Consider the following 27181-nt stretch of genomic DNA (forward strand, 5'->3'; position numbering starts at 1 on the left):
CTTGGAGAAAATATGTTTTTTTTATTGATTTGAAATATGTTCCCTTATTTTTATCCTCTCTCTCTACCAGTCAAAATCCTAATTTATCTCTGTTATTCTTAGAAAATACATTTTGACTATTGATTTCTATTTTGTACCAACTTTCTTTGTTTTAGAAAATAAATTGGGATGATTTAGCCGCCAAAAAAGTGCCTGCACCATTTAAGCCAGTCATTCGAGATGAATTAGATGTGAGTAACTTTGCAGAAGAGTTCACAGAAATGGATCCCACTTATTCTCCCGCAGCCCTGCCCCAGAGCTCTGAGAAGCTGTTTCAGGTAATTTCCAATCCTGTGCACATGTACATTGGCCATATGTCCTTTGAAAGAAAAGATTAAATTTCCCATATTGAAGTAGTTTTGTTGGCATCGTAAAAATGGGATTCTCTAATATCTTTTAAATTATTAAATGCAGAAATACTGCGGATTGTTAACCGAAGCTTATAGTTTGCTCAATAGCAGATATTGTTTATGTGTTTATTTTTGATATAAGGGAAGTTTTAATTTTATACCTGGAATTTTATTTTTGTTCAGATTCTTTTATAGAAAATACAATAATCTTGTATTTTACCTCTATTCATATTAAAAAGATTTTCTTTATATAGATAGGGTCTCACTCTGATGCCCAGACTGGAGTGCAGCAGTGCTGTCCTAGCTCACTGCAGCCTCAGACTCCTGGGCTCAAATGATCCTCTCACCTTAGCCTCTGGGATAGCTGAGACCACAGGTGCAAACCAGCACACCCAGCTAATTTTTCTATTTTTTGCAGAGATAGGATCTTGCTATGTTGCCTAAGCTGGTCTTGAACTCCTGGCCTCAAGTGATCCTCCTGCCTTGGCCTCCCAAAGTGCTGGGATTACAGGCATGAGCCACCACGTCCAGCCAAAAAAACATTTTTTTTTTAAGAAACAAGGTCTCACTCTGTCACCTAGGCTGGAGTGCAGTGGCATGATCATAGCTCACTGCAGCCTTTAACTCCTTGGCTCAGGGGATCCTCTTGCCTCAGCCTCCTGAATAGCTGGGACCACAGGTGCATGCCACCACACCCACCTAATTAAAAAAAAATTTGTAGAAACAGGGTCTTACTTTGTTGCCTAAGCTGGTCTTGAACTCTGGCCTCAAGTGATCCTCCTGCCTTGGCCTCCCAAAGTGCTGGGATTCTAGGCATGAGCCATCATGCCTCCCACCACCCTGTATAAAAACATTCTTTAGTTCACAATGTTACCTTACTCTTTACCTTCAGTAACTACTCTTAACTGCTAACTCTTAAAAAATATTTAGATTTTATATTTGGAAAAGGGCATTTGTCACACAAGATAAAATATTCTAACTATTGAATGGCATCAGAGTTTTGCTTCTTTGACCTCTATAAGTATACCTTTAGTATGACTTAATCTGGCCATCCAGACTGTCTTTCCTTCTTTGCTTATCACTGTCTAGTATGTGACTGGGCACTTACTGAACATTTTTTTAAATGTTTGTTGATTAATGAATGTTCCAGCTTGAACGGATTAATCATCCATCTTTGTACCACTTGGCTCAGAGCATCATTCTGCCATTAGACTTTGTTCCTTTCCAAAACTCAGTTTTAAATTTAATTATTCTGAAGATATTAATAAGAATCAAATAACTGCTAAATTAGAAACTAACTTCAGTGAGACTTGCCATTTTTCCAGTTTTAAAAACAATAGCATTTAAAGACCACTTTGTGGCTGGGTCTGATGGTTCAGGCCTTTAATCCTAGCACTTTTGGAGGCCTAGGTGGGTTGAGCACTTGAGGCCAGGGGTTCGAGACCAGTTCGAGACATGGTGAAACCCCATCAAGCATGGTGGCATGTGCCTATAATCCCAGCTACTTGGGAGGCTGAGGCAGGAGAATGGCCTGAACGCAGGAGGCAGAAGTTGCAGTGAGCCAAGATCGCACCACTGCATTCCAGCCTGGGCAACAGAGCCAGACTCAGTCTCAAAAAAAAAAAGACCGCTTTGTTTAATACCTTGACTGTATCCTTTTTTGAGAAGTTAGTTATGTTTATAAACAAATTTTTATCAGCAAACCAGAAGAATTTCATGTATGAGTCTGATTTTGGGGATGGAATAGGGAAGAAGTCTTTTTCTACCTTTATTTTTGAATTGGTTTAGTTCTACCAGAAGATGGCATTATATCCTTCTGAACAGCATTTTTCAAATGATTTGAAGTAACCTTTCATTTTAGATTGCAAATAAAATAAAATTAGACTCATCTCAACAAATATTTGAGTGTTTTTCTAAGAAAAAAAAAGTCATTACAATCTAATCTGTGTTAAACTGGAAAATTGCAAGTTGTTTTTCTTTATCTTTATTTGTCTTGTTTTTAGGGCTATTCCTTTGTTGCTCCTTCCATCCTATTCAAGCGTAATGCAGCTGTCATAGACCCTCTTCAGTTTCACATGGGAGTTGAACGTCCTGGAATGACAAATGTTGCCAGGAGTGCAATGATGAAGGTATATAGATGTGGTAACTTATATGACATATTTGTAGGTTTTGTGAGTGTTTAAATACCAACTCTAATTAATGTTCTTAAGTCTAGTAATTCAACTAAAGTGCAATTTTAGAAGTGGGATATAGCAATACTTTCCCTAGAGAATTAACGTCAAGTTGAATGAACTTCTTTTTACAATTATAGAGAATTATGTATCTTAAATAATTGTGTAGATGAAAATAGAAATTACTTGTAAAGTAAGATGAATTTTAGATTATAAATGTATTCTATTCCTGTTTATTAATATTAATAATTTTATTTTACTCTACAATTTTATCTCTTGTGTATTACTGACATTTTCTGAAGTTAAATGATGTTGATTTCTTGACAGGACTCTCCATTCTATCAACACTATGACCTAGATTTGAAGGACAAACCACTGGGAGAAGGTAGTTTTTCAATTTGTCGAAAGTGTGTGCATAAAAAAAGTAACCAAGCTTTTGCAGTCAAAATAATCAGCAAAAGGTATGACCATTTTTAATATAATATTCTTTCTTAGGTATTCATGAATTCTGTAAATTAAGAGATATTTATTTAAAATGAAACCAGTATTATATTGTAAGGCTTTTTTACCCAAAGGTTTAACCACTTGGCTCATCAGTTGGTCCATTATACTTTTAGCTCTAATTGATATTTTCTGATAAAGTAATCCATTTTAGACATAAATCATAGTCTTATTTGCTTTTGAGTTTATCTAGAGAAAACGTCTTTGTGACAGTGACATATTTAATCAGGCTCACTTAGTGATTTTGGCAGCCGTTGCCATTTCTACTAGTTGTGTATTTGAAATATTTTTCTCTAAAATTATTTAGCAAGCTACTGATAGCTTTGAGAGCCATGTAGTTGTTTTGGTAACTGATGATTATTGTTAAGATTGCATATTCTTATTACTAAATTGTCAGGAAAGTAGGGCATTCATTTCCTCATATGATTTATACTTTTCTGACTCAGAAATAATAATTTTGTCCAGAATATTACTTTTTCTAGTGTGTGGTATAATTAATTACTTTCATGGAAACCTTATTACGGTATACTGTAACATGTATATTCTGAATGCACTGTAAACAAAATTAGTCTTGGGGTAGTATTGATATAAAAACTTTCTTGAAGAGACATGTGGACGCTAAGTGTCTCATCTTGCAGGATGGAAGCCAATACTCAGAAGGAAATAACAGCTCTGAAACTCTGTGAAGGACACCCCAATATTGTGAAGTTGCATGAAGTTTTTCATGATCAGGTATCCTACTTTTGTGTTTTTTCCGTGTGTACTAATTCACTTACAAGGTTGTACTTCTCACCCGTTTTGTTGGTGCTGCTGGGTCAGAGTCAGGGATATGGAACATCACCCAGCCACCAGAAAGGGCAGAGAAACCACCCTCTCAAACCCCTCCCCAACCACACACTGTTTCCCAACCCCAAATTAGGTTATCCCTTCACTTCTCATGCTTTTCTCACTCAGCAGTTACCACCTATGACAGGAAGACGGAGGGGCATGAGCTCAGTGGTGCAGTCACTAGCTACAATGTGCTTGTTGCCAATGCCGCTTCTACACACCATCACTTAATCCTGGAATACCTCTCAGGACTCAGGAATTTTGAGCCTCCAACTTCCCTTTCACTTCTAGAGTAAAACTGAGAGAGCCTGGAGCCTAATTAATGCAAGCTAAAGGACAAATAGGAAGCAGAAAGCAAAGATACTCCTTTTATGTTCTAGCTCCAGGTGGTAAATTCTGCTCAGAACCCTGGCCAGATCATGCTGCCCCCTCTTCTGCTCTCAGTCCTGCTTTGCAGCAGGAACTATGGGAGGATGCCAGTGTGTCCAGTTCATGTCTGCTCACCTCACACATGACAGAAATTGCTCCATTACACTTCTCTGCCCCTGAGACCAGGTGGGGTGATGCAGTCCTACTTAAGACAACTTGGAGGCACAAGAGCAAGAACCAATCCTGAATGTGCTTTGCCCTAATTTTACCAATAAAGAAACTGAGATTTTGAATGGTCATAAAACTTGTCCAAGGTCACATAGCATGTCAATGCGAATCTAATAAGGAGAACCTGTACTCCATTTCTGGGCTCTCTTTGTTGTGCTGTTGTAATATCTGTGACCTAGGATCGATGGGGCCCAGTTCTCTACCACAATGAAATATCCTCGAGTGCTATTGCCAGGAATGATACATCATGGTGAGACCAGGCAGCAGCAGCGGTAGCACCATAACCATAATAGCTGTTGCCATTCATTATCACATATCTTGTGTGGTCGAGGTCCTGTACCAGGCACTCTGCATGTATTATCTTATTCAGTCCTTACCATAGGTCCATGAGGTGAGAAAATGGCCACTCACAGAAGTTAAGTAACAGGTCTTACAGTTGGTAAGTGTAGTAAGGCCGGGATCTGAATCCACACAGTCCAACTTCAGAGCCCAACAAGCTTTTATTTACTTTACTGCCTTAGGGAAGGCAGAATCACATCTGGCAGTAAGAATCCCAAAATAGCATCACCCTCTACTCACTCTTTGGTTCTTGTAGTCAGAAAAGAAATGCCACTGAAGCAAGGACTCAGGGGGAACCGCTGTCCCTGATCCTCTGCCTCCTCTTGCCTCATCAAGCCACTCGACACGAGAGGAGGTAATGAGTCCCCTGGCCACGAAGGTGCTTAAGAAGAGGCTCACTAGACAGTCTTCTGTTGAAGATGACATAGAGGAAATTCACATAATTCAAGGAATCAACGGGTGATCTTAGATGCTCTCTTCTGGGTTTGCAGCTGTGCCCCTAACTACATCCCAGACAAGATATTTGATCTCTGACCTTCAGACTAATGTCAGGTCCCACGAACAACATTTCTAATTTTTTATTTGTGTCACAAATTAAGTAGATGTTTTGCTATCTATATATTTCAGGAGTTACTAAAATATAAAATGTCACATGATATAATCCTATACAAACTAGTATAAATACATTATCAATCTAATATGCAGTTGTAATGTATCTTGGGTTTTCTCATAATGGTGGCACAGTTGCCTAGATCATCCCTGTATCCAGTCTTTTCTTCAACTAATGGGTGAAATTGGTTATGGTGGGTCTTCAGCCTTTGTGCAATAGCATAGTTCATTTTTTGTGCCATGATATGCGTTTCACATACTCCATGAGTTTGCTATTGCTGCTGCAACAAATCACCACAGACTGAAAACAATACAAATTTATTATCCTGCAGTCTGGAGGTCAGAAGTCCAAAATCAGGCCCATTGGCTTAGAGTCAAGCTGTCACCAGAGCTGGTTCCCTCTTGAGCAGAACCAGGTGCACAGCAGGAGGTGAGTGGCAGGTGAGCCAGCATTACCGCCTGAGCTCCACCTCTTGGCAGATCAGCGACAGCCTTAGATTCTCACTGGAGTACAAACCCTATTGTGAACTGCACATGGCAAGGGATCAGAGTTGCAGCACTCCTTATGAGAATCTAATGCCTGTCCCACCCTGCTACCTCCTCCTCTCATCCATGGAAAAATTGCCTTCCATGAAACCATTTCCTGGTGCCAAAAAAGTTGCAGACCTGGCTCATGCCTGTAATTCCAGCACTTTGGGAAGGCGAGGCAGGTGGATCACTTGAGGTCAGGAGTTTGAGACCAGTCTGGCCAACATGGTGAGACCCTATCTCTACCAAAAAATACAAAAAATTAGTCAGGCGTGGTGTTGTGCGCCTGTAGTCCTAGCTACTCTGGAGGCTGAGGTGGGATAATCCGTTGAACCTGGGAGGCGGAGGTTGCAGTAAGCCAAGACTGCACCACTGCACTCCGGCCTGGGTGATAGAGTGAGACCCTGTCTCAAAAAAATAAGAAAAGAAAAAAGAAAAAAAATACTGGGGACCACTGCTCTGGAGGCTCTAAGGGACAACCCATTTACTTGCCTTTTGTAGCTTCTAGACACCCCCCAACATTTCCTTGGCTGTGAGCCTTCCATGCATCACTCTAAGATCTTGCCTCCAGGGTCTCATCTCATACTGCTAACTCTGATGAATAATTCAGGATAATCTCACATCTCAAGATCCTTAATTTACTAATCACATCTTCAAAAGGCCCTTTTGCCATCCTTCTAAGGAAACAACCACAGGTTCAGGGCATTAGGACATGAACATCTTTGGAGGGCCATCATTCAAGCTCTACCGCGCATACATTTTCTCATTGCTATCTGCATTTTATTGATAAGGATCCTAGAATTAATAAGATAAAGTAGCATCCCAAGATCATGAATAAATAACAGAATTGACCTTCAAATCCAGGTTGAACTCTAAATCTGTTTGTACACCACTACAAGTATTGCCTTACATCTTTTTTAAAGCTCACCAGCCTACAGTTGTAGCAGACCTTCAAGCTCGACTTTATCTGATATAGAAACTCAAGTTAGCTTGATGTCTAGTAGGCTGGGAGCAATTTTCTTGTTAGAAGGGTTGTTCACTCTGCAATTTGTCTAATGTGTTCAGGATAATGTACTTATAATTATCTTTTTTTATGAAGCAGTTTATTCTGAGTTTTGCTAATACAGAAAGAAACATTTTGTGAAGTGATGTTGGCCTTATAATGCATAGCACCTGAATTCAGTATGTTGCCATGATATCTTTTTCTAAACCATTTGTGTTCATTTGAGAGCGATTAAGTCCTTTGCTTTTTTTCTTTTTTGAGATAGGGTCTCACTCTGTCACCCAGGCTGGAGTGCAGCGGTACAGTGACGGCTCCCTGCAGACTTGACCTCCCGAGCTCAAGTGATTCTCCCTCCTCAGCCTCCTGAGTAGCTGGGACTATAGGCGTGCACCACCGTGTCTGGCTAATTTTTGTTATTATTTTTTGTAGAGATGAGGTCTCACTATGTTGCCTAGGCTGGTCTTGAGCTCCTGGGCTCAAGCAGTCCTCTCACCCTGGCCTCTAAATGTGCTGGGATTTATAGCCCTTTGCTTTTTGATAGTTCCTGTATTATTTTTTGGAAATTATGCATTCTGACAGAAAAGGGCCAGGGGTGGAGAAGAAGAGAAAGGATGGTAAACATATAACTTACAAAGTAACTATTAAGATAATACTGTTGGGATTAAAGCAAAAATCCATAGTGAGTTATGGGTATTTGTAATGAATATTAACGGGAACCCTGAAACTAATCTGTTGAGTCCTAACAGGAGGTTCAAAATGACAATATCAAACAATACCTTTTTAAACTTTTATGTTTTAATTTTTTTTGTAGAGACGGAGTCTATGTTGACCAAGCTGGTCTTGAACTCCTGACCACAAGCAATCCTTCCACCTCAGCCTCCCAAAGTGCTGGGATTACAGGTGTGAGCCACTGAGCCCAGCCTCATTACCCTTTTAAAAAGATTAATTTGCCATTGGATGGGTGTGCCAGGCCTCACGTGGGCAGTTGCCCATTCTACTCAGTCAGTATTCAGATTCTCTATTATTTAAAGCAAGTGACTTCACATTATTGTCACATCATTGTCAGCAGTTTAAAAAAAAGGATGTGTAAACTTGATAGAGAGGGTTGGAGTGGAATTCAAATGAAAGAATTAGCTGGATGCAATTGCACACCTATAGCCCCAGCTCATCGGGAGGCCTAAGATGAGAGAATCCCTTGAGCCCAGGAATTCAAGGGCAGATTTCTTTTTAGAGACTTCATCTCTTAAAACAAAACACCGCAAATGAAAGAATTCATCACAAGAGGGAAAAAGGATATACAGTATAAAGATTTCACTGCAGTACTTGAAATTTTCCATTACCGAAATAGAATTATAAAACAGCTACATTATCTTTCAGCCCTTTTCTCTAAGATATGAGGATTGCCACTGATTATTTTAACAAAGGATTATTTAAACGTATTGGTGGTAGATAATAAATGTTTTATATGTTAATAGACTTCTGTGCTTCAGGAAGGCCCTCTACATTATTCGTTTTCTTTTCTAGCTTCACACATTTCTAGTGATGGAACTTCTGAATGGAGGAGAACTGTTTGAACGCATTAAGAAAAAGAAGCACTTTAGTGAGACGGAAGCCAGCTACATCATGAGGAAGCTTGTTTCAGCTGTAAGCCACATGCATGATGTTGGAGTGGTGCACAGGGATCTGAAACCTGAGGTATAAAATCACTGGATCTCTTACATAATTCAGTCTAGCACCGTTATTAAAGATCTCGCAAACATGGGGGAAGTTTCTGGGGAGGTTTCCTTATTTTTTTACTTTTCAAGGCTGTTAAATAGATAATTGAAAATATGTTTCTTTGATTTTTTTTCTTTTATATTTCAGTCTAAAATAAATTTGTCTTTGTTTATTTTTTGCCAGCTGATCATCTTGAGGTTATATTTGTAAGTGTGAGAACCTTTTATGGAAAAAATATTTTATGCAACAGTTGTGGACTAAAAATAGCAATGGAAATTTTTATAGCAGAAAATAATATCTCTTACATATAATTTTAGAGGGTTTTTTTTCCAAATGATGCATTTTGAAAACATTTTTTACATTTGTAATCAAATTGGTTAGCTCATGAATAAAAATGTATATAATTCTATTCTAAATACTTAAAGAATTGTCTTGGTTTAATTAGTTATGCCATCTTTCTATGTGCTTTTCTGTGATCGTGCTATAATATTTATAGAACTATATGTAGCAATGCAAAAGCAACAGCTATTTATATATCTCCTCTTATGAAAGGCTAATAAAGAACGTTCTAACTCTTAGAATGATCCCTTTTTAGTATCAAAAATATGAAAATTCCCTCCTTTTAGAAAATCAACAAAATAATGAAAATTGAAAAACGAAAATCAATACTGTATAAAAAGATAATGATGACTCATCCTTTACCATATACAAGATTATACATATTCTCTCCAAAATAGAACTTTAATTATTATGTGATTATAATACATTCTCGAGTATATATAAAATACTGACTTATTTGATGTTCCTTTTGTGATTAAGCCACAAAAGACTGTTTCTCTAAAAGCACTATTTTTGCCTTTTACTGAAGTATCTTGAATTATTAGAAGAGAATCTTTTAAAAGTGGAATTCTTTTCTTCTCTACTTCACATGGAAAAGAAAATTTTTTAAATGAAATTCTGTGCATTAAAATATATTTGGTTTGTTCCTTTCATGTATTTAAACTTCTATGTATTTTCTATTACCATTATTCACAGTACTAGTAATTAATCAAAAGCAAATTCTGTTTTATTAACTTGCAACTATGATAGTTCCTCCCTGCTTCCTTCATCATAGTTCTCACTGTCCTACATAACGCCCACTGAAAATATGGTGCTCTGTACATTGGAGATTAGCTGTCTATTTTTAAATGTGAAAGCACACCACTTAAATGTTTTCTTGATAGACAAGGAACAAGCATGTAGTTTTTTTTTAATTGAAAAGATCTGTTCCATGACTGTATAGAATTCATTTTCACATGTTTTATTCTTTGATAACTGGCCATCTGTCACCTCATGAGTCTCAAATGAGGCAACTGTCCTCTCTTGCAGAATTTAGATTTGTATTCCTCCTTTCCTGATAAAAAGATACTTACGTAGCTTAATTCTTCTTATTTGTTATAAGGCTTTTCTTTCAAATACTCACTTGAAATGGGGCAGAACTATCAGATTATTTAGGACATTCTACTGCAATTATAGTCCTAAATCAAACTAGATTTTGGAGAAATGAAAATGGACCTTTGAACCAACATATTCATAATAAAATATCTTTCACTCTGACTTTTAAATGGCAGTGTATAGTATTTCTAAACTAAAAGTTTAATATTTTTCTCATGTGGCACTTTAAAGTCTGATTTTCTATCTTTTGGTAGGTAGCTATGTGGATTCATTTTCTGCATAGGCAGAATCCTAAGTCTAGGTAAGAGTCAGATAAATTTAGAAGCTGGCTGACATTCTTAGTAAGCTGCCTTGTATTTTTCAAACTTGTCCCATACTCTTCTGAGATTAAGAAAAGTTGCATACATCCAATTTGTTTCAGGCAGAACTTGAGATGAGGATAAAAAGGGATTGAATGGTTACTTCCCACCATTCCTGACTAGGCACACCCTTCTCCATGTAGAACTGTCTCTAACTTTGAGCTTTGAGAGAAGAGGTAGGCAAGTGAGCAGTGTTTCTCAATTTTACATATTCAGGAATAGGAGGAATGGGTTAAAGTCACCAAGTTAAAGTGATTGCCACATCCTCTCACTTCTTCTGCTTTAAGAACTGAAATTGGCCAAGCGCAGTGGCTCACACCTGTAATCCCAGCACTTTGGGAGGAAGAGGAAAGCGGATCACTTGAGGACAGGAGTTTGAGACCAGTCTGGCCAACATGGCAAAACCCCATCTCTATTAAAAATACAAAAAAAGTTAGCCAGGCATGGTGGCGGGCACCTGTAATCCCAGGTACTTGGAAGGCCGAGGCACCAGAATCACTTGAATCCAGGAGGTGGAGGTTGCAGTGAGCCAAGATCGCACCATTGCACGCCAGCCTGGGCAACAGAGCAAGACTGTCTGTCTCAAAAAAAAAAAAAAAAAGAACTAAAATCAAGAAAGCCCTTTTCCAATCTTAATATAGAATAAACATAGTCATTTCCAAAGACTTAGGCTCAATGAAGACGAGGCCAGCTGTGGTTCATTCAGCTGTTCTGTGTGGACAATGCCTTGCACAGCAAAGGAGCTCAGGTGTTACTTGCTGAAAGACTTCTCCCAAGCACACATCCATCAACCCCAGTTGTAGCTTCAGTGTCACAAATTCAAGATTAAACACTGTATGCTAGAAAATTTAAGACAATTTTTAGTTAATTTTTTTGTTTTTCTTTCCACCCACTTTATTTACTTTCAGATGGAAGACTTAGGAGATTTTTCTTCTTTGCATCAGTGATACCTTCTATAATGTGTTTTATTTCAGCTAGAATAGTATTAACAAAGCAAATGATATTCCAGAGCTGGGAATAATTTAATGACTATAAAGGCATAATGGATTTTGTTAGGATGCCTAAAGACGATATAATCAGATTTCACTTACTTTCAGTACTAGCTTAATGTACTTATTAAAATAATTTGTGCATCAGTAAGTATTAAGCATGTGATAAATACAAAAAGTAGTACTACAGAGTCTCAGTGATCAAGAAGCCTTGGTGGATGAATGATTTAAAATAATAAAGTTTTATGAATATTTGAGGGATAATATCCCTAAGTATCAAAATATGTTTAAGTATTAGTTGTTGGAGAAAATATTTCTGAAATATAATGGATATCTCCACCATGTCTTCTTCAATAGGCAATACTAGATATTATATAGCTATTTTATTTATGACTTTGTTCAATGAACACATGTTTACCAAAGCACCTACTCTATGTGTGTGCCAGGCCCTGGGGTAGGGTCAAAAATAAGGTAGACACATAGTCCCCGTCCTTATGGAATTATGACATAATGGGGATGAAGACATTAAGCTAGCAATACAGAGGTGGTAAGTGCCAGAAAGGAAAAGTAAATAGTGTTAGGAAAAAATATTAAACATTTTAACTTCAGTTTGGTAGGACGGTTAGGATGGTATCTCTAAATGAGGAGTAGATGGGGGGAGGTAGGTTGGTGGAAGAAGCAGAAGACAAACACAAGTAGAGGGAAAAGCTTAGAAGAAGGGTCTGACATCAGAAGAGGCATGGTGCAGTTGAAAAATGTTTCACGTGATGTGGTAAAATTGAAATAATACCAAAAAGCATCAAGCAGAGAGCAGCTCGAGCCTCCCCATGAGACCCTCTCTGCACATGAATCAACTATCAATATACAAAGTGTTACATAAATAGGACCAGCAATTCCCAAGACACGCCTAGTGAGAAACTAATGTAAGCATTGATATCTTGCAGAATTTATTGTTCACCGATGAAAATGACAATTTGGAAATTAAAATAATTGATTTTGGATTTGCACGGCTAAAGCCACCGGATAATCAGCCCCTGAAGACTCCATGCTTCACCCTTCATTATGCGGCCCCAGAGCTCTTGAATCAGAATGGCTACGATGAGTCCTGTGACTTGTGGAGCTTGGGTGTCATTTTGGTGAGTTCTTTTCAATACAGTCATTAAACCTGCCCATTTCTTTGGTGTCCTCTCTCTTTATCTCGCTCTTCACTGTTTCCTTACATTCATGAAAAAATTGGCAAAGTGGTTTCTTTTCTGTACAGCCAATTAGAGGCCTAACCGAATAGTATTTCCCTTCTTAAAATGTATATTAGAGAAAATGTAGGAATTTCTATTTTGGTTTTTTTGAAATATTTAAGTTAGCTGTGTTTTATATCAATGAAAGTTAAAGGAACTATAGTATATATTTTTAAAGACACGTATTATATTGGACATAATGTGAAAATAGCAAAGTGATTCATCAATAGGAAAACATTTTTAAAAAACTATTCTGTGAAGTTTCAGACTAAAATGTAATTAAAGAATACCATTTAAGCTAAATTAACAAATAAATAGATAAAATTAGAAGTGTTTCTACTGGATAACTTAAAGTAATGTGAGCATGCTTTTCTTTTTTTTTTTTTTTTTTTTTTTTTTTTTTTTGAGACGGAGTCTCGCTCTGTCGCCCAGGCTGGAGTGCAGTGGCGCGATCTCGGCTCACTGCAAACTCCGTCTCCCGGGTTCACGCCATTCTCCTGCCTCAGCCTCTCCGAGTAGCTGGGACTACAGGCGCCCGCCACCACGCCCGGCTAATTTTTTGTATTTTTAGTAGAGACGGGGTTTCACCATGGTCTCGATCTCCTGACCTCGGGATCCGCCCGCCTCGGCCTCCCAAAGTGCTGGGATTACAGGCGTGAGCCACCGCGCCCGGCCCGTGAGCATGCTTTTCACAAAATGTCCTTGGCTGCTGTGATTAGAAACAGAACATTAAGTTAGAAAAATCTTGTGTTTTTTTCTCCAAATATCATTACTTTTTCTGCATATAATTTGTAATGCATGATCTTGGGAAATTTTCAGAAAGTACAGAAAGAAGGAACAAGGTGAAAATTACTCATAATCTTCTCATTGAGAGATGATATACCTCAAGGCCTCTCTCTCCCTTCAGCCCCTCCTCCCCTGTAGATATGTAGGCTTTACATCTTTCCACATGTTTTCTATACATGTATACATATTTGAATTTTTTAACAAATAAGATTGTATTATACCTGTATTTTGAGTCTTTGAAACTTATTTAACCATTTATTTACTAATAAGCTGTTAGCTTTTTTTTCACTTTTTCACTAATTATAAGCTACACAAATGAATTCTTTTTATATATGTGTTTGTGTTTGTCTCACCATTTCCTTAGGATAGATTCCCAGAAGAATGGTATGCACAACTTTCCTTTAACATGTGTGCCTGGATTTCCTTCTAAAAGATTTATCAGATTATGTTCTCATCAACTGTATGGGAGTACATTGGCTATCAATTTTCATCTGAAATGATATCCCATTGTGATAATTTGCATGTGTTTCTTTGATGAATATTTAGTTTGAGCATCTTTTCATGCATTTGAACATTAGTATTTTCTCTTTTATGAATTACTCTCTTTTTTTTTTTTTTGGAGACAAAGGCTTGCTCTGTCTCCCAGGCTGGAGTGCAGTGGAACAATCTTGGCTCACTGGAACCTCCGCCTTCCGGATTCAAGCGATTCTCCTGCCTCAGCCTCCTGAGTAGCTGGGATTACAAGTGCGCACCAACATGCCTGGCTAATTTTTGTATTTTTAGGAGAGACGAGGTTTTATCGTGTTGGTCGGGCTGGTCTCAAACTCCTGACCTCAGGTGATCTGCCTGCCTTGGCCTCCCAAAGTGCTGGGATTACAGGCAAGAGCCACTGTGCCCCACCTCTTTTATGAATTGCTCTTTATGAGCTTTGCTCATTTTCCCATGAGGAGATTTTTCTTACTGCATTTTAAAGCTCTATTAAAGACTTTCATTCTTTGACATTAATATTGGAAATGTTTTTTCTGGTGTGTCACTTGTTTTAAAACTTTGTTTATGGTAATACGGGATTTTGATTTTGTTTTTAAAAGGATTTAAACAGAGAAGATTCTTAAATGTCTGTGTAGTAAGATATGTCAGTCTTTTTCTTTATGATATCTGACTTCTATGTCAGATTGTCACTCCACTCTTATGCCCAACCCAAGTTTATGAAAATATTGTCCTAAATTTTTCTCTAGAATTATTTTATTCTTATACTTAAGTCTGGGATTTATTTTAGTGTCAGTTGTTTTCCCCCAATGACTAGTCAGTTGTCCTTGCAGGATGGTTCTTCTTTTATTTTTAAGTTTTAGTTTTTATCTCATCGGTTTTCAGTCATCATTTATAATTTTCAAACTAAACTTACATATTTGTGAATAACATTTTAAACAAAAATAAACTGACTCGTAGATCTGAGTTTCGTTGAAGGACTTAAATTGAAGACATTTTTATTAGTAGCATGTCTTAAAGATTAAATAAAAAAGAGACTTTCATTTTTAGTAATTTTTTTTCTCTTGCTAAAGGCCAATTATGTCCATCAAGCTCTTTAAGGTTTTAAAAGGCAGTCTTAAACATGCAGCAGGGTATTTTGGAGCCTCTGAATTCCTTAACTATAGAAATAACTTTGTGTAATGACATGGATGGAAGCCATGCTTCTCTCTAAATCTAATTGTCAAATTTTTAAGAAAAATAGGCCGGGCACGGTGGCTCACGCTTGTAATCCCAGCACTTTGGGAGGCCGAGGCGGGCAGATCACGAGGTCAGGAGATCGAGACCACAGTGAAACCCGTCTCTACTAAAAATACAAAAAATTAGCCAAGCGTGGTGGCGGGTGCCTGTAGTCCCAGCCACTCGGAGAGGCTGAGGCAGGAGAATGGCGTGAACCCGGGAGGCGGAGCTTGCAGTGAGCCGAGATAGCGCCACTGCATTCCAGCCTGGGTGACAGAGCGAGACTCCGTCTCCAAAAAAAAAAAAAAAGAAAAATAGGACAAAAAAACAGGTTAAATGATATCACAGGATAATCACAATATCCAGTATGTGGGAAGTTCTACTGAACAAACAACCCAGTTTCTTCAACAAATAAATGGTAAAAAAAAAAAAAAAAAAAAAAAAGGTAAACTGAGAACTTATAAATGAAAAGACACATAAGAAACAATGTTTGCATCTTACTGAAATCCTGATTCAAGCACTTTCTAATTTAGATTCTTTTTTTTTTTTTTTTTTTTGCAGCAGCCTCCCTCTATCGCCCAGGCTTGAGTACAGTGGCACCATCATAGCTCACTGCAGGCTCAAGTGATCCTCCTACCTCAGCCTCCTGAGTAGCTGGGACCACAGGCACATGCCACCATACCCCAGCTAATTTTTTTTTTTTTTTTTAATAGAAACGAAGTCTTGCTTTGTTGCCCAGGCTGGTCTAAAATTCCTAGCTTCAAGTGATCCTCCCGCCTCGGCTTCTCAAAATGCTGGGATTACAGGCATGAGCCACAGTGCCCAGCTTAATTTAAATTCTATTTATTAAATTCAAATTAAATGTAATTCGTATAGATCTAATTTATATACTATGTATATACCACAGCTAGGGAAATTTGAATATTGATTAGATGTTGAATGATACAAAGGAATTACTACTAATTTTTTTTAGATGTGATACTGATATTGTGGTTGTGGTTTTAAAAGTGCTTGCCTTTTACGGACAGACACAGTCTGTAATCCCAGCACTTCGGGAGGCCAAGGTAGGAAGATTGTTTAAGCCCAGGAGCTCAAGACCAGCCAGGGCAACACAGTGGGACCCAGTCTCTAAAAGAAAAAAAAAAAAAATTTAATTAGCTGGGCATGGTGGCTCATGCCAGTAGTCCCAGCTACTTGGGAGGCTGAGGTGAGAGGATCACTTGAGCCCAGAGGTTGAGACTGCAGTGAGCCGTGATCACACTACCACACTCCACAGTGGGTGACAGACCAATATCCTGTCTCCAAAAAACAAAAGTCCTTTCTTTTTAGAGGTACATGATAAAATACAGATGAAAATGAACAAAAATAATACCTTCATTAAACTATCCGAAAAAAAGAGTGCTTTCCTAACTTTTCTATATAAATGAATGCACATCTAGATACAAAGGCTGAATTATCCCATAACAAGCACAAAATTTATTTGAAGTCTCCTGATTTGTTTTAGAAATAAATGGAAGTTTTGTATTTTATATCTAATTAACATGTATGTGGACATTTTAATATGAAAACAAGTTATATTGTCCTCACTGAATAAAATAAATACTCCAGGAAGATACATCATGTAGTATTATGAGGTTTTGATTACAACCCATTATACCTGATGGATATACAATCCCTGTCTGAAATGTAGAGGACTTTAATAAAAATAGAGCTTACATGGTATATTAATCTGCTTAGGCTGCTGTAACAGAATACCACAAATTAGGCAGCTTAAACAACAGAAATTTATTTTCTCACAGTTCTTGATGCTGGGTAGTCTTACGATCCAGATGCCAGCAGTACTGGTGTCTGGTGAGGGCCCTCTCCTTGGGTTACAGATGGCCACCTGCTTGCTGTGTCCACACATAGCCTTTCCTTGGTCTGCACACTCACAAAGAGAAAGTGTCTATCACTTTAAGGACACTAATTCTCTTGGATCAGGGGCCCACCCATATAACCTCATTTAACCTTAGTTACCTCCCTAAAGGCCCTGTCTCCAAATACAGTCACATGGAGAGCTGGGGCTTCAACGTGTGAATCCCCAGGGGGCGCGAGGAGAACACAAACATTCAGTCCACAGTACACAGTATTTAGAGAAAGTAGGATAAGATATATAACATACCTGTGAGGTGCTATAAAATTTTGTTTAAAGTGTTTTATTCTCAGGACCTTATTTTTTTATTTTTTTACCACAATTTTATTTTGAAAATTTTACTGCTGGAGAAAATATGAGAGAATATTACTGTGAACATCTGACATTTTGCTGCATTTCCTTTTTCTTTCTCTCCAATTATTTCTAGTGTGCATGCTCTCTCTATATGTATGTGTATATGTATATATGTGAGTATATATAATACATATATACAGACATACATATATATCTTTATGTAGAGATAGAGCTATACCTTGCTACACTATTTGCAAACAATTTGCAGACACAAAGTTATCCTTAACAGATATTTCTAGATAATCAACTAAAATTTTAAGAGCTTGGAACTGAGAGGATCCTCAAGTTTGTTTAATTCTACCTCTTCCAGAAAAGGGATCTTTTATATTATCACCAATATCCTCTCTAATACTTCCAAAGTTGGAAAGTTAGTTTTTTCACCCAACAACCTGTTGCATTATTACATGCCGGAAGGCAAGAAAACTTTATTTATAAAGATTGGGTTCTTTTTTTTTTCTTTTTTTTTTTTTTGAGGTGGAGTCTTGCTCTGTCACCCAGGCTGGAGTGCAGTGGCGCGATCTCCACTCACGGCAAGCTCCGCCTCCCAGGTTCATTCTCTTGCCTCAGCCTCCCGAGTAGCTGGGACTACAGGCACCCACCACCACGCCCGTCTAAATTTTTTTTGTATTTCTAGTAGAGACGAGGTTTCACCATGTTGGCCAGGATGGTCTCCATCTCCTGACCTCGTGATCCGCCTGCCTCGGCCTCCCAAAGTGCTGGGATTACAGGCGTGAGCCACCACGCCCGGCCCTTTTTTTTTTTGAGACAAGATCCTGCTCTGTTGCCCAGGCTGAAGTGCAGTTGCACATTCGTGGCTCACTGCAGCCTCGTCCTCCCAGGCTGAGGTGATCCTCTTGCTTCAGTCTCCCGAGTAGCTGGGATTATAGGCACACACCACCATGCCCAGCTAATTTTTGTATTTTTTGTAGAGGTGGGGTTTTGCCATGTTGTCCAGGCTAGTCTCAAACTCCTGGGCTCAAGCAGTCCGCCCACCTCAGCCTCCCAAAGTTCTGGGATTGCAGGTGTGAGCCACCATTCCCTGCCCTGCTTTCTTATATTTAGCCACAAATATACCTGTTAAGAAGTGGCGCAGGACAAAGAAGTAGAGCAGACTTTAGAAAACTATTTGGCAGTATCTACCGAACATATGCGGACCAAATAACCCAGCAATTCCAATTCAGAAATATATCCAACAGAAATACATATATTTCTGTAACAAAGACATGTATAAGAAGATATATAACAGCGTGATTCAAATTCCCCACACTGGAAACAACCCAATGTTCATCAACAATAGAAGGATATTTTAAAGAGAGGATGCTGGGAAGACAGTGCAGCAGGAAGCACCAGGAATCTGTCTCACCACCAACTGCAGTGGCAGAATCTCTCTGACGTAACTATTTTGGAACTCTGAAGTCCATTGAAAGTTTTCAACTTCCAGGGAAAGGTTTCGACAGTGAAGTGCAGTTAATTTCGGTCAATTTTAGCTCTTAGCACAGTATAGGTCGAGTATCCCTTATTCAAAATGCTTGGGACCAGAAGTATTTTGGATTTCGGCATATTTGCAGAATATGTACAGGTTGAGCATCCCTAATCTGAAAATCCAAAATGCAAAGTGCTCCAGTGAGCATTTCCATGGAGCATGTTGGCGCTCAAAAAGTTTGTTTTGGGAGCATTTTGGATTTTGGATTTACAGGTTAGGGATGCTCAACTTATAGCAGCCACCCATTCCCCACCCTCAACCCTGTAGCAGACAGCCATGCACGTATTCCTAAAACAACCTATACACAGCTTGTGGGAGCCAGGAAGGGCAAAAAGGACATTGTCCTCCAAATACAGAGCATCTGTGATCTGAATTGCTGTAATTGCTGCTTCTCATTATAGAGGTGCAAAGAGGGCAGTGGTCACTGTTGTTGTGCCTGCCACCATTACTGCAAGTCCTTCCTCCTCCTCCTCTGGATGAAGTGATTTCCAGGGGTACTTAAAGGACTAGTCCCCCTTTTTCCTCTCTTCATTTTTCTCCTTTTTCCCTTTGGGAGCCAGACATTCAGTACTTGTACATTCCAAAGCAACTGCTTATATAGGGAAAATTAGAAAGCTACCAAGCATGCCCAGGCAAAGCCACAGGCTCATCAAAGACCTGAGAAGACCTTAAGTTTGTACTCCATGCTGATCCCTGGCACAGAGACAGCCTATAACAATCAAAAAACAAAAAGCAATAAACAAAAACAAGGTAAAAAAAAAAAAGCAAACCTTAGGGAAGGAGGAGAATTTTGATTCCCAGAGATATCACATCATTAAGTTCAAGGTCCTATTTTCAACAAGAATCACAAGGTATATAAAGAAACAAGAAATTATGGCCCACTTAAAGAAAAAAATAGATCAACAGAAACTGTTTCTGAAAAAGGCCTCATGATAAATTCGCCTAGACAAAGACTTAAAACAACTGTGTTAAAGACATTGAAAGACCTAAAGGAGTATGTGGGGAACATCAAGACAAAATGTATTAACAAAATGGAAATAACAGTAAAGATATAGAAAACCTGAAAAGAAAATGGAAAGGAATTCTGGAGCTGAAAAGTATAATAACTAAAATGAAAAATTCAGTAGAGGGTTTCAGAGGCAGATTTAAAGACATTGAAAGACCTAAAGGAGTATGTGGGGAACATCAAGACAAAATGTATTAACAAAATGGAAATAACAGTAAAGATATAGAAAACCTGAAAAGAAAATGGAAAGGAATTCTGGAGCTGAAAAGTATAATAACTAAAATGAAAAATTCAGTAGAGGGTTTTAGAGGCAGATTTGGCAGGCAGAAGGAATCAGTGAAATTGAAGTTAGGACAATTAAAATTATTGAGTGTGAGGAACAGACAGAAAAATGAAAAAAAGCGAACAGAGCCTACGGGACTGTAGGATGCCATCAAGAGGACCAACATATGCATTGTCGGAGTTTTAGAAGAGAAGAGAGAGAAAGGGACAGAGTGAATATTGGAAGAAATATTCTACTGGATTGGTGGAAAACTTTCCAATTTTAATGAAAGACAATATAAACAACTAAGAAAGTCAACAAAATTCAAGTAAGACTAACTGAAAGAGACCCACATTGAAACACATTATAATGAAACACCTGTAATCCCAGCACTTTGGGAGGCTGAGGCGGGCTGATCACTTGAGGTCAGGAGTTCAAGACCACCCTGGCCAACATGGAGAAACCCCATCTCTACTAAAAATACACAAATTAGCGGGGCGTGGTGGCACACACCTGTAATCCCAGCCACCCAGGAGGCTGAGGCAGGAGAATTGTTTGAACCTGGGAGGCGGAGGTTGCAGTGAGCTGAGATCATGGCAGAGTGGGTGACAGAGTGAGACTCTGTCTCAAAAAAAAAAAAAAAAACAGAATCTTGAAAGCAGCAAGAGAAAAGCGATTCCACACATACAAGTCATCTTCAGTTAGATCATCAGCAGATTTCTCATCAGAAAGTGGCTCAGAAGGCAGTGGAGTGATACATTCAAAGCACTAAAAGGAAGAAAAAAGCAAAACTGTCAACCAAGAATCCTATCTCTGGCAAAGCTGTCCTTCAAAGGTGAGGGAGAAGTTAACATATTTCTAGATCCGTAAGAAGCTGAGGGAGTTCATTACTTCATTACCACTAACGCCGCTCTGTAAGAAATGCTCAAGGGAGTCCTGCAGGCTGACAAGAAAGGACACTAGACAGTTAATTCAAAGCCTTATGAAGACATAAAGATGTCAATAAAGGTAAATACATGACCAGTGGTAAAAAGCTAGCATTATTGTGACAACAGTTTATAACTTCACTTTTTGTTTTCTGCGTGACATAAGAGACGAATGCATTTAAAAGAATTATCAATTTGTTTTGGGGCACACGATGTATGAAGATGTAGTTTTGTAACATAAACAACCAAAAGAAGTTGGGTAGAACTGTTAGAGAGCAAAGGTTTTTCTACATTATTAAAGTTAAACTGATATAAATTCAAGTTAGAGTGTTATAACTTTAGGATAGTAAATGTAATCCCTTGGGAACCACAAAGAAAATAGCTATAGAATATATACAAAAAGAAAGAAGAAAGGAATTTAAATGTTTTATTACAAAAAAATAAACTAAACATAAAAGAAGGCAGTAATGCAGAATATGAAGGACAAAAAAGCTATCAAGCATATAGAAAACAAATAGCAAAATGACAGAAGTTAGTTCCTTTTTATCAGTAATTACTTTAAATGCAAATGGATTAAACTCTAATCAAAGGACAAAGATTGGCATAATGGATTTAAAAACATGATTAACTATATGCTGTCTGCAAAAGAATCACTTTAAATCCAAAGACACAAATAGATTGAAAGTGAAACTATGGGAAAAGATATTCCATGCAAATAGTAACCAAAAGAGATCAGGGCTGAGTACAGTGGCTCAAGCCTGTAATCCCAGCACTTTGGGAGGCCGAGGCAGGCGGGTCGCTTGAGGTCAGAAGTCCGAGACCAGCCTGGCCAACATGGTGAAACCCCATCTCTACTAAAAATACAAAAGTTATCCAGGCGTGGTTGTGTGTGTCTGTAATCCCAGCTACTCAGGAGGCTAAGGCAGGAGAATCGCTTGAACCCAGGAGGCAGGGGTTGCAGTGAGCCAACATTGTGCCATTGCACTCTGGCGTAGGTGGCAAGAGCGAAACTTCGTCTCAGAAACAAACAAACAAACAAAAAAGAGATCAGGAGTGGCTACAGTAAAATAGACTTTTTTTTTTTTGAGATGGAGTCTCGCTCTGTCGCCCAGGCTGGAGTGCAGTGGCGCGATCTCGGCTCACTGCAAGCTTCGCCTCCTGGGTTCACGCCATTCTCCTCCCTCAGCCTCCCGAGTAGCTGGGACCACAGGCACCCGCCACCTCGCCCGGCTAATTTTTTGTATTTTTTTTAGTAGAGACGGGGTTTCACCGTGTTAGCCAGGATGGTCTCGATCTCCTGACCTCGTGATCCACCCGCCTCGGCCTCCCAAAGTGCTGGGATTACAGGCGTGAGCCACCGAGCCCGGCCTAAAATAGACTTTTTTTTTTTTTTTTGAGACAGTGTCTTGCTCTGTTGCCCAGCCTGGAGTGCAGTGGCACAATCTCAGCTCACTGCAACCTCTGCCTCCTGAGTTCAGGCAATTCTCATGCCTCAGCCTCCCAAGTAGCTGGGATTACAGGCGCATACCATGACACCCAGCTAATTTTTGTATTTTTAGTAGAGATGGGGTTTCGCCATATTGGCCACACTGGTCTCAAACTCCTGGACTCAAGCAATCTGACTGCCTCAGCCTCCCAAAGTGCTGGGATTACAGGCATGAGCCACCACTCCTGGCCACAAAATAGACTTTAAATCAAAAAAGTTTACAGGAGGCTGGGCATGGTGGCTCACAGCTGTAATCCCAGCACTTTGGAGGCTGAGGCAGGAGGATCACTTGAGCCCAGGAGTTTGAGACTAGCCTGAACAGCATAGTGAGACCTCATTTCTACAAAAAATTTAAAAATCAACCAGATGTAGTAGCATGTGCCTATAGTCTCAGATACTCAGAAGGCTGAGGTGGAAGGATCTCTTGAGCCTGGGGAGGTCAAGGCTGCAGTGAGTCATGTTGATGCCACTGCACTCCGACCTTGGAAACAGAGCAACACTTTGTCTCAAAAAAAACCAAAAAAACCAGAGGGTCCTCATATATTAATAAAATATCCAATTCAACAGGAAGACATAATAATTACAAACACTTGTACACCTAATGTAGACCAGTAAAATACATGAAGCAAAAACGACAGAACTGAAGGGAGAAGTAGACAGTCCTGTAATAATTATTGGAGACTTCAATACCCAACTCTCAGTAATGGATAAAACAACTGGCCAGAAGCTAAGAAGGAAATAGAGGACTTAACCAACTAGATCTAATGGACACATGCAGAGTTAAAATGTGGATGCAATCTGAGTTTCCATGGATAGATGATAGACAAGCAAAATGTGCTGTATACATGCACTGGAATATTACTCAGTCTTGAAAAGGGAGGAAATTCTCACATATACAACAACATAGATGATTATTAAGGATATTATGCTAAAGAAAGAAGCCAGTTACAAAAAGACAAATAGTGCATGTTCAGAAAAGATACTTAGGTTATTCAAAATCATAGAGACAGAAAGTAAAATGGTGGTTGCAGGGGTTGTGGGGGAAAGGAGAATCGGGAGTTATTATTTAATGGGTATAGAGTTTTAGTTTTACAAGATGAAAAGAGTTCTAGAGATGGATGGTGATGATGATTGCATACTGTGAAGATATTTAATACCATCGAACTATACACTTAAAAATGGTTAACATGGTACATTTTGTTAAATGTATTTTAACACAATAAAAAATTAGGAGTGGTGGCCAGGCGTGGTGGCTCACGCTTGTAATCCCAGCCCTTTGGGAGGCCGAGGCGGGCAGATCACAAGGTCGGGAGTTCGAGACCAGCCTGGCCAAGAGACAAGCCTGACCAATATGGTGAAACCCCATCTCTACTAAAAACACAAAAGTTAGCTGGACATGGTGGCAGGCGCCTGTAATCCCAGCTACTTGAGAGAGTGAGGCGGGAGAATTGCTTGAACTCGGGAAGTGGAGGTTGCAGTGAGCCGAAGATTGTGCCACTGCACTCTAGCCTGGGCGACAGAGCGAGACTCCAACTCAAAAAAAAAAAAAAAAAAAAATTAGGAGTGGAGAGAAACATATTCTATTCTGTGTTCCCCCGGAAAGCGAAAGCTGAAGCTAATACTTATGTCATATTATGTTATTAAAGAGCATAATCCCAAGGGTGCAGGACTGAGGAAAAGAGAGCAGAGCATGTACTACTGGGCTGGCCACGTGTCATCATCAAGTGCAGTTGATCACTTGAGCTCATGGAACAGACCTCTGAGCAGAGCCAGGAAGCATGAGTTCTGTAAGTGGGTCATGCACCCATAGAATCTAGATACGGAGGACCTGGACCCATCAGCCATTGGTTCAGCACAGCTCTCAGAGACAGCACCCCGACCCCACAAGGTATTATCCTGAGACAGCTGGTATCTTTGCTGAGTCTGTCATGTTCTACAGGCCAGCTGCACTTAAGTGAACCATCTGTCAACCAGGCTCATCGGTTGATCATAGGGAACCTCCTTCAGTGAGGTCATAGTGTGAGTTAAGGAAGAAGTGTTAGTGCATCCAAGACAGGTGACATGCATGTAAGCACGTCATTTATTAATGCCTTCTGGACTGCCCAGGGCAGATTCTGAGTGTGCCATTTCCATAGTGCATTGGTTTGTTGCTGTACCTACCTGACTTGGTGAATCAAGGCATCTGCTGATCTTAGCACATGATGCACTGCTCTTGGGATCGCATGTTGAGGCACTCAGAGCCTGCCAGGGTCTGGTAACATCTCAGGAGCTGTTATTTGGAAAATAGTTATCTGCCACAGAAGGCCCCACCTTGCACCAGAATACTTCAGGTCTGCTCTGAGACTCTCCTGTTGTGGCTGCGAGAGAGTCTCATCTTTCACAGATACCTGTAGTACAATCAGAGCAACTGAATCCTATGGCCCAAGTAGCTTCCTGCTAATTGGCAGGATTGGACCTATAACAAAAGCCTATGCTAGGCCCCACTTGAAACAGGTAGCCTTCCAAGTCACTTGATAAATCTCTTAGAGCAGTATTCTCAAGTGCAACGTATGCTACCTCCAAAATGCAAATAAGCCCACTAAGTTCTATTCCTGTTTCTTAGTGGTACAAGGTACAGTAGGTTGTCTTTTAGAGGAGGATGTTTCATTATGCCCCTGACCACTGGAGCCCCAGGTTTCTGCTCTGCAGAATGAGAATTATATCATTCCACTTCTGGGGAATGAGGAAAATACCCTATAATGGTGCCTAATCGCATTAACAGGACTAACTTTGCTCTGCTTTCCTTTCTTTCCTTCACTATAGATATTAGAAGAGCTTTTGTTCCATGTTTGGGGAGGTAAACTTGCAGCTAGAAAGGCAAGACCTGGGGAAACTACATTCTATTCAATAGCAAGGGTCAGGGAAATAGGATTCTAGAAACTTAGGGAAAAGGAGCGGAATTCCTGGCATCCTTGGAAGAGGAGGGGGGACCTGGAACACATGTGACACAAGTTCCACAGACTCATCAGAGCTGTCATTTGGTGGCATCCCTCTGTTTAATCAAGACCACAGTACAGTCTCTATCATATCACTGTCTTAAGCGTTCTTAAAGAGTTCTTACTCATTCAGGAAATAAGCATGGGATAGCAAATTCTGGCACTATGCAAGGTTCGGGGGATACAGTGATACATAAGACACAGTTCTGCTTCTAGGGAGCTCATGGTTTAGCAATGTGGACAGTTATATTGAGTTACCCCACAAAGTGATAGGGCATCTACAGGTGTGCACACCAGTTCAGTGGCTGTGTAGATAGCTCTGTGGATACAGTAGTGGAGGATAAGTTCATGAAGAAAGGATTCTTTCCATAGAGGGGAAGCCTTAAGAGACAAACTTATTAACCATTTGCTGAGCACCTACTGTGTGCCAGGCACAATACTAGGTATGTTAAATGTATGATTTCATATAACCTTATAATATCACTTGTTACTTTTACCCATGAAGAAATGGTCTAAGAGAAGTTAACGAATTTGCCCATCCCGAAGCTAGTTATTGACAAAGCAGTTGTTTGCAGCCGGGTGTGACCCTAATGCTCATTTCCCCTGCTTCTGTGCCACATGTCTTCTCTCTGGAGTAGAGGACTGCAGAGTTCCCAGTTGCCCAAACTGAGTAACTGGGCTACACTCTAGGCACCCTAGGATGCACGGGACTTTGCCAGCTGAAGAAAAAAAATGGCATTCTAAGGAGACCAAACAGCATGTGGAAAGTCCCAGAGCCCTGAGAACTGTTGGTGGGAACACAGGATTGGAATATGGGGAACTGCAGAAGCTGAGGCTGAAAAAGAGAGGCAAGAGTCAGAGACTGAAGGAAGCCAGTGAATGGATTTGGATACGGAAATGTTGTAAGATTTAAGTTGCATGACTGTTACTCTGGTGTCTGCATGAAGGATACAGGAGGGAAGAAGTCAGATGAGGGGCAGGTGGAGGCACGGCATCAGTTATGAGACTCCAGTTAATCTTGGACAGTTACTGCCAACCTGTGGACTGGCTCACTCAGACCTAATCGTAGCCTGCCATCAAGCTACATTAAGGATTTAGGGAGTTTTGTCTGCCTTCTACATACATTCTGACATTGCCCTTCTTAGAGCAATTAATCTTCCTTGTTAGGTTGCTCCAAATTAGAAACTGAGGTTCCTTCTCCATGTCTTCTATTTTCAAACTCTGTGCATTCTCATGCATATAGTTTTTATTCTTCTCAGGCACAATTTTCTATTCAGAAAATCCAGATTTGTCCAAAGCCTTCTAGTCTCTTGTAACCTTGGAGGTGTCAAGTTTCTCTTCCTTCTGCATCTGGGTCTTATTTCTGTCTTCTCCATCCTTCTTACTCATGTTCTGTTTATTACCTACCTTATTGGATCTCCTGGTTGTCCTTTTTATGTTATTTTTTTTTTTTTTGAGACGGAGTCTCGCTCTGTCGCCCAGGCTAGAGTGCAGTGGCGCGATCTCGGCTCACTGCAAGCTCCGCCTCCCGGGTTCACGCCATTCTCCTGCCTCAGCCTCTCTGAGTAGCTGGGACTACAGGCGCCCGC

At 39.6% G+C, this 27181-nt stretch overlaps 1 protein-coding gene across 12 annotated transcripts in view; it reads left to right on the forward strand.

Annotated features, from left to right (window-relative positions):
* Window positions 1-27181, forward strand: part of RPS6KA5 (ribosomal protein S6 kinase A5) — a 191342-nt gene that overhangs the window by 158068 nt on the left and 6093 nt on the right. For 11 of the 12 annotated variants that reach the window (XM_055288416.2, XM_055288417.2, XM_055288419.2 and 8 more), the window contains 6 exons: window positions 156-317; window positions 2393-2518; window positions 2888-3021; window positions 3700-3793; window positions 8490-8660; window positions 12408-12599. In XM_055288416.2, coding sequence (XP_055144391.2) covers window positions 156-317; window positions 2393-2518; window positions 2888-3021; window positions 3700-3793; window positions 8490-8660; window positions 12408-12599 — 879 coding nt within the window. The remainder of the gene's footprint in view (window positions 1-155; window positions 318-2392; window positions 2519-2887; window positions 3022-3699; window positions 3794-8489; window positions 8661-12407; window positions 12600-27181) is intronic. The other variant, XM_055288421.2, reaches the window with a different exon arrangement.

Source organism: Symphalangus syndactylus, chromosome 8 (genome assembly GCF_028878055.3).
Source record: "Symphalangus syndactylus isolate Jambi chromosome 8, NHGRI_mSymSyn1-v2.1_pri, whole genome shotgun sequence".
In the NCBI taxonomy this organism is placed as follows: domain Eukaryota; kingdom Metazoa; phylum Chordata; class Mammalia; order Primates; family Hylobatidae; genus Symphalangus; species Symphalangus syndactylus.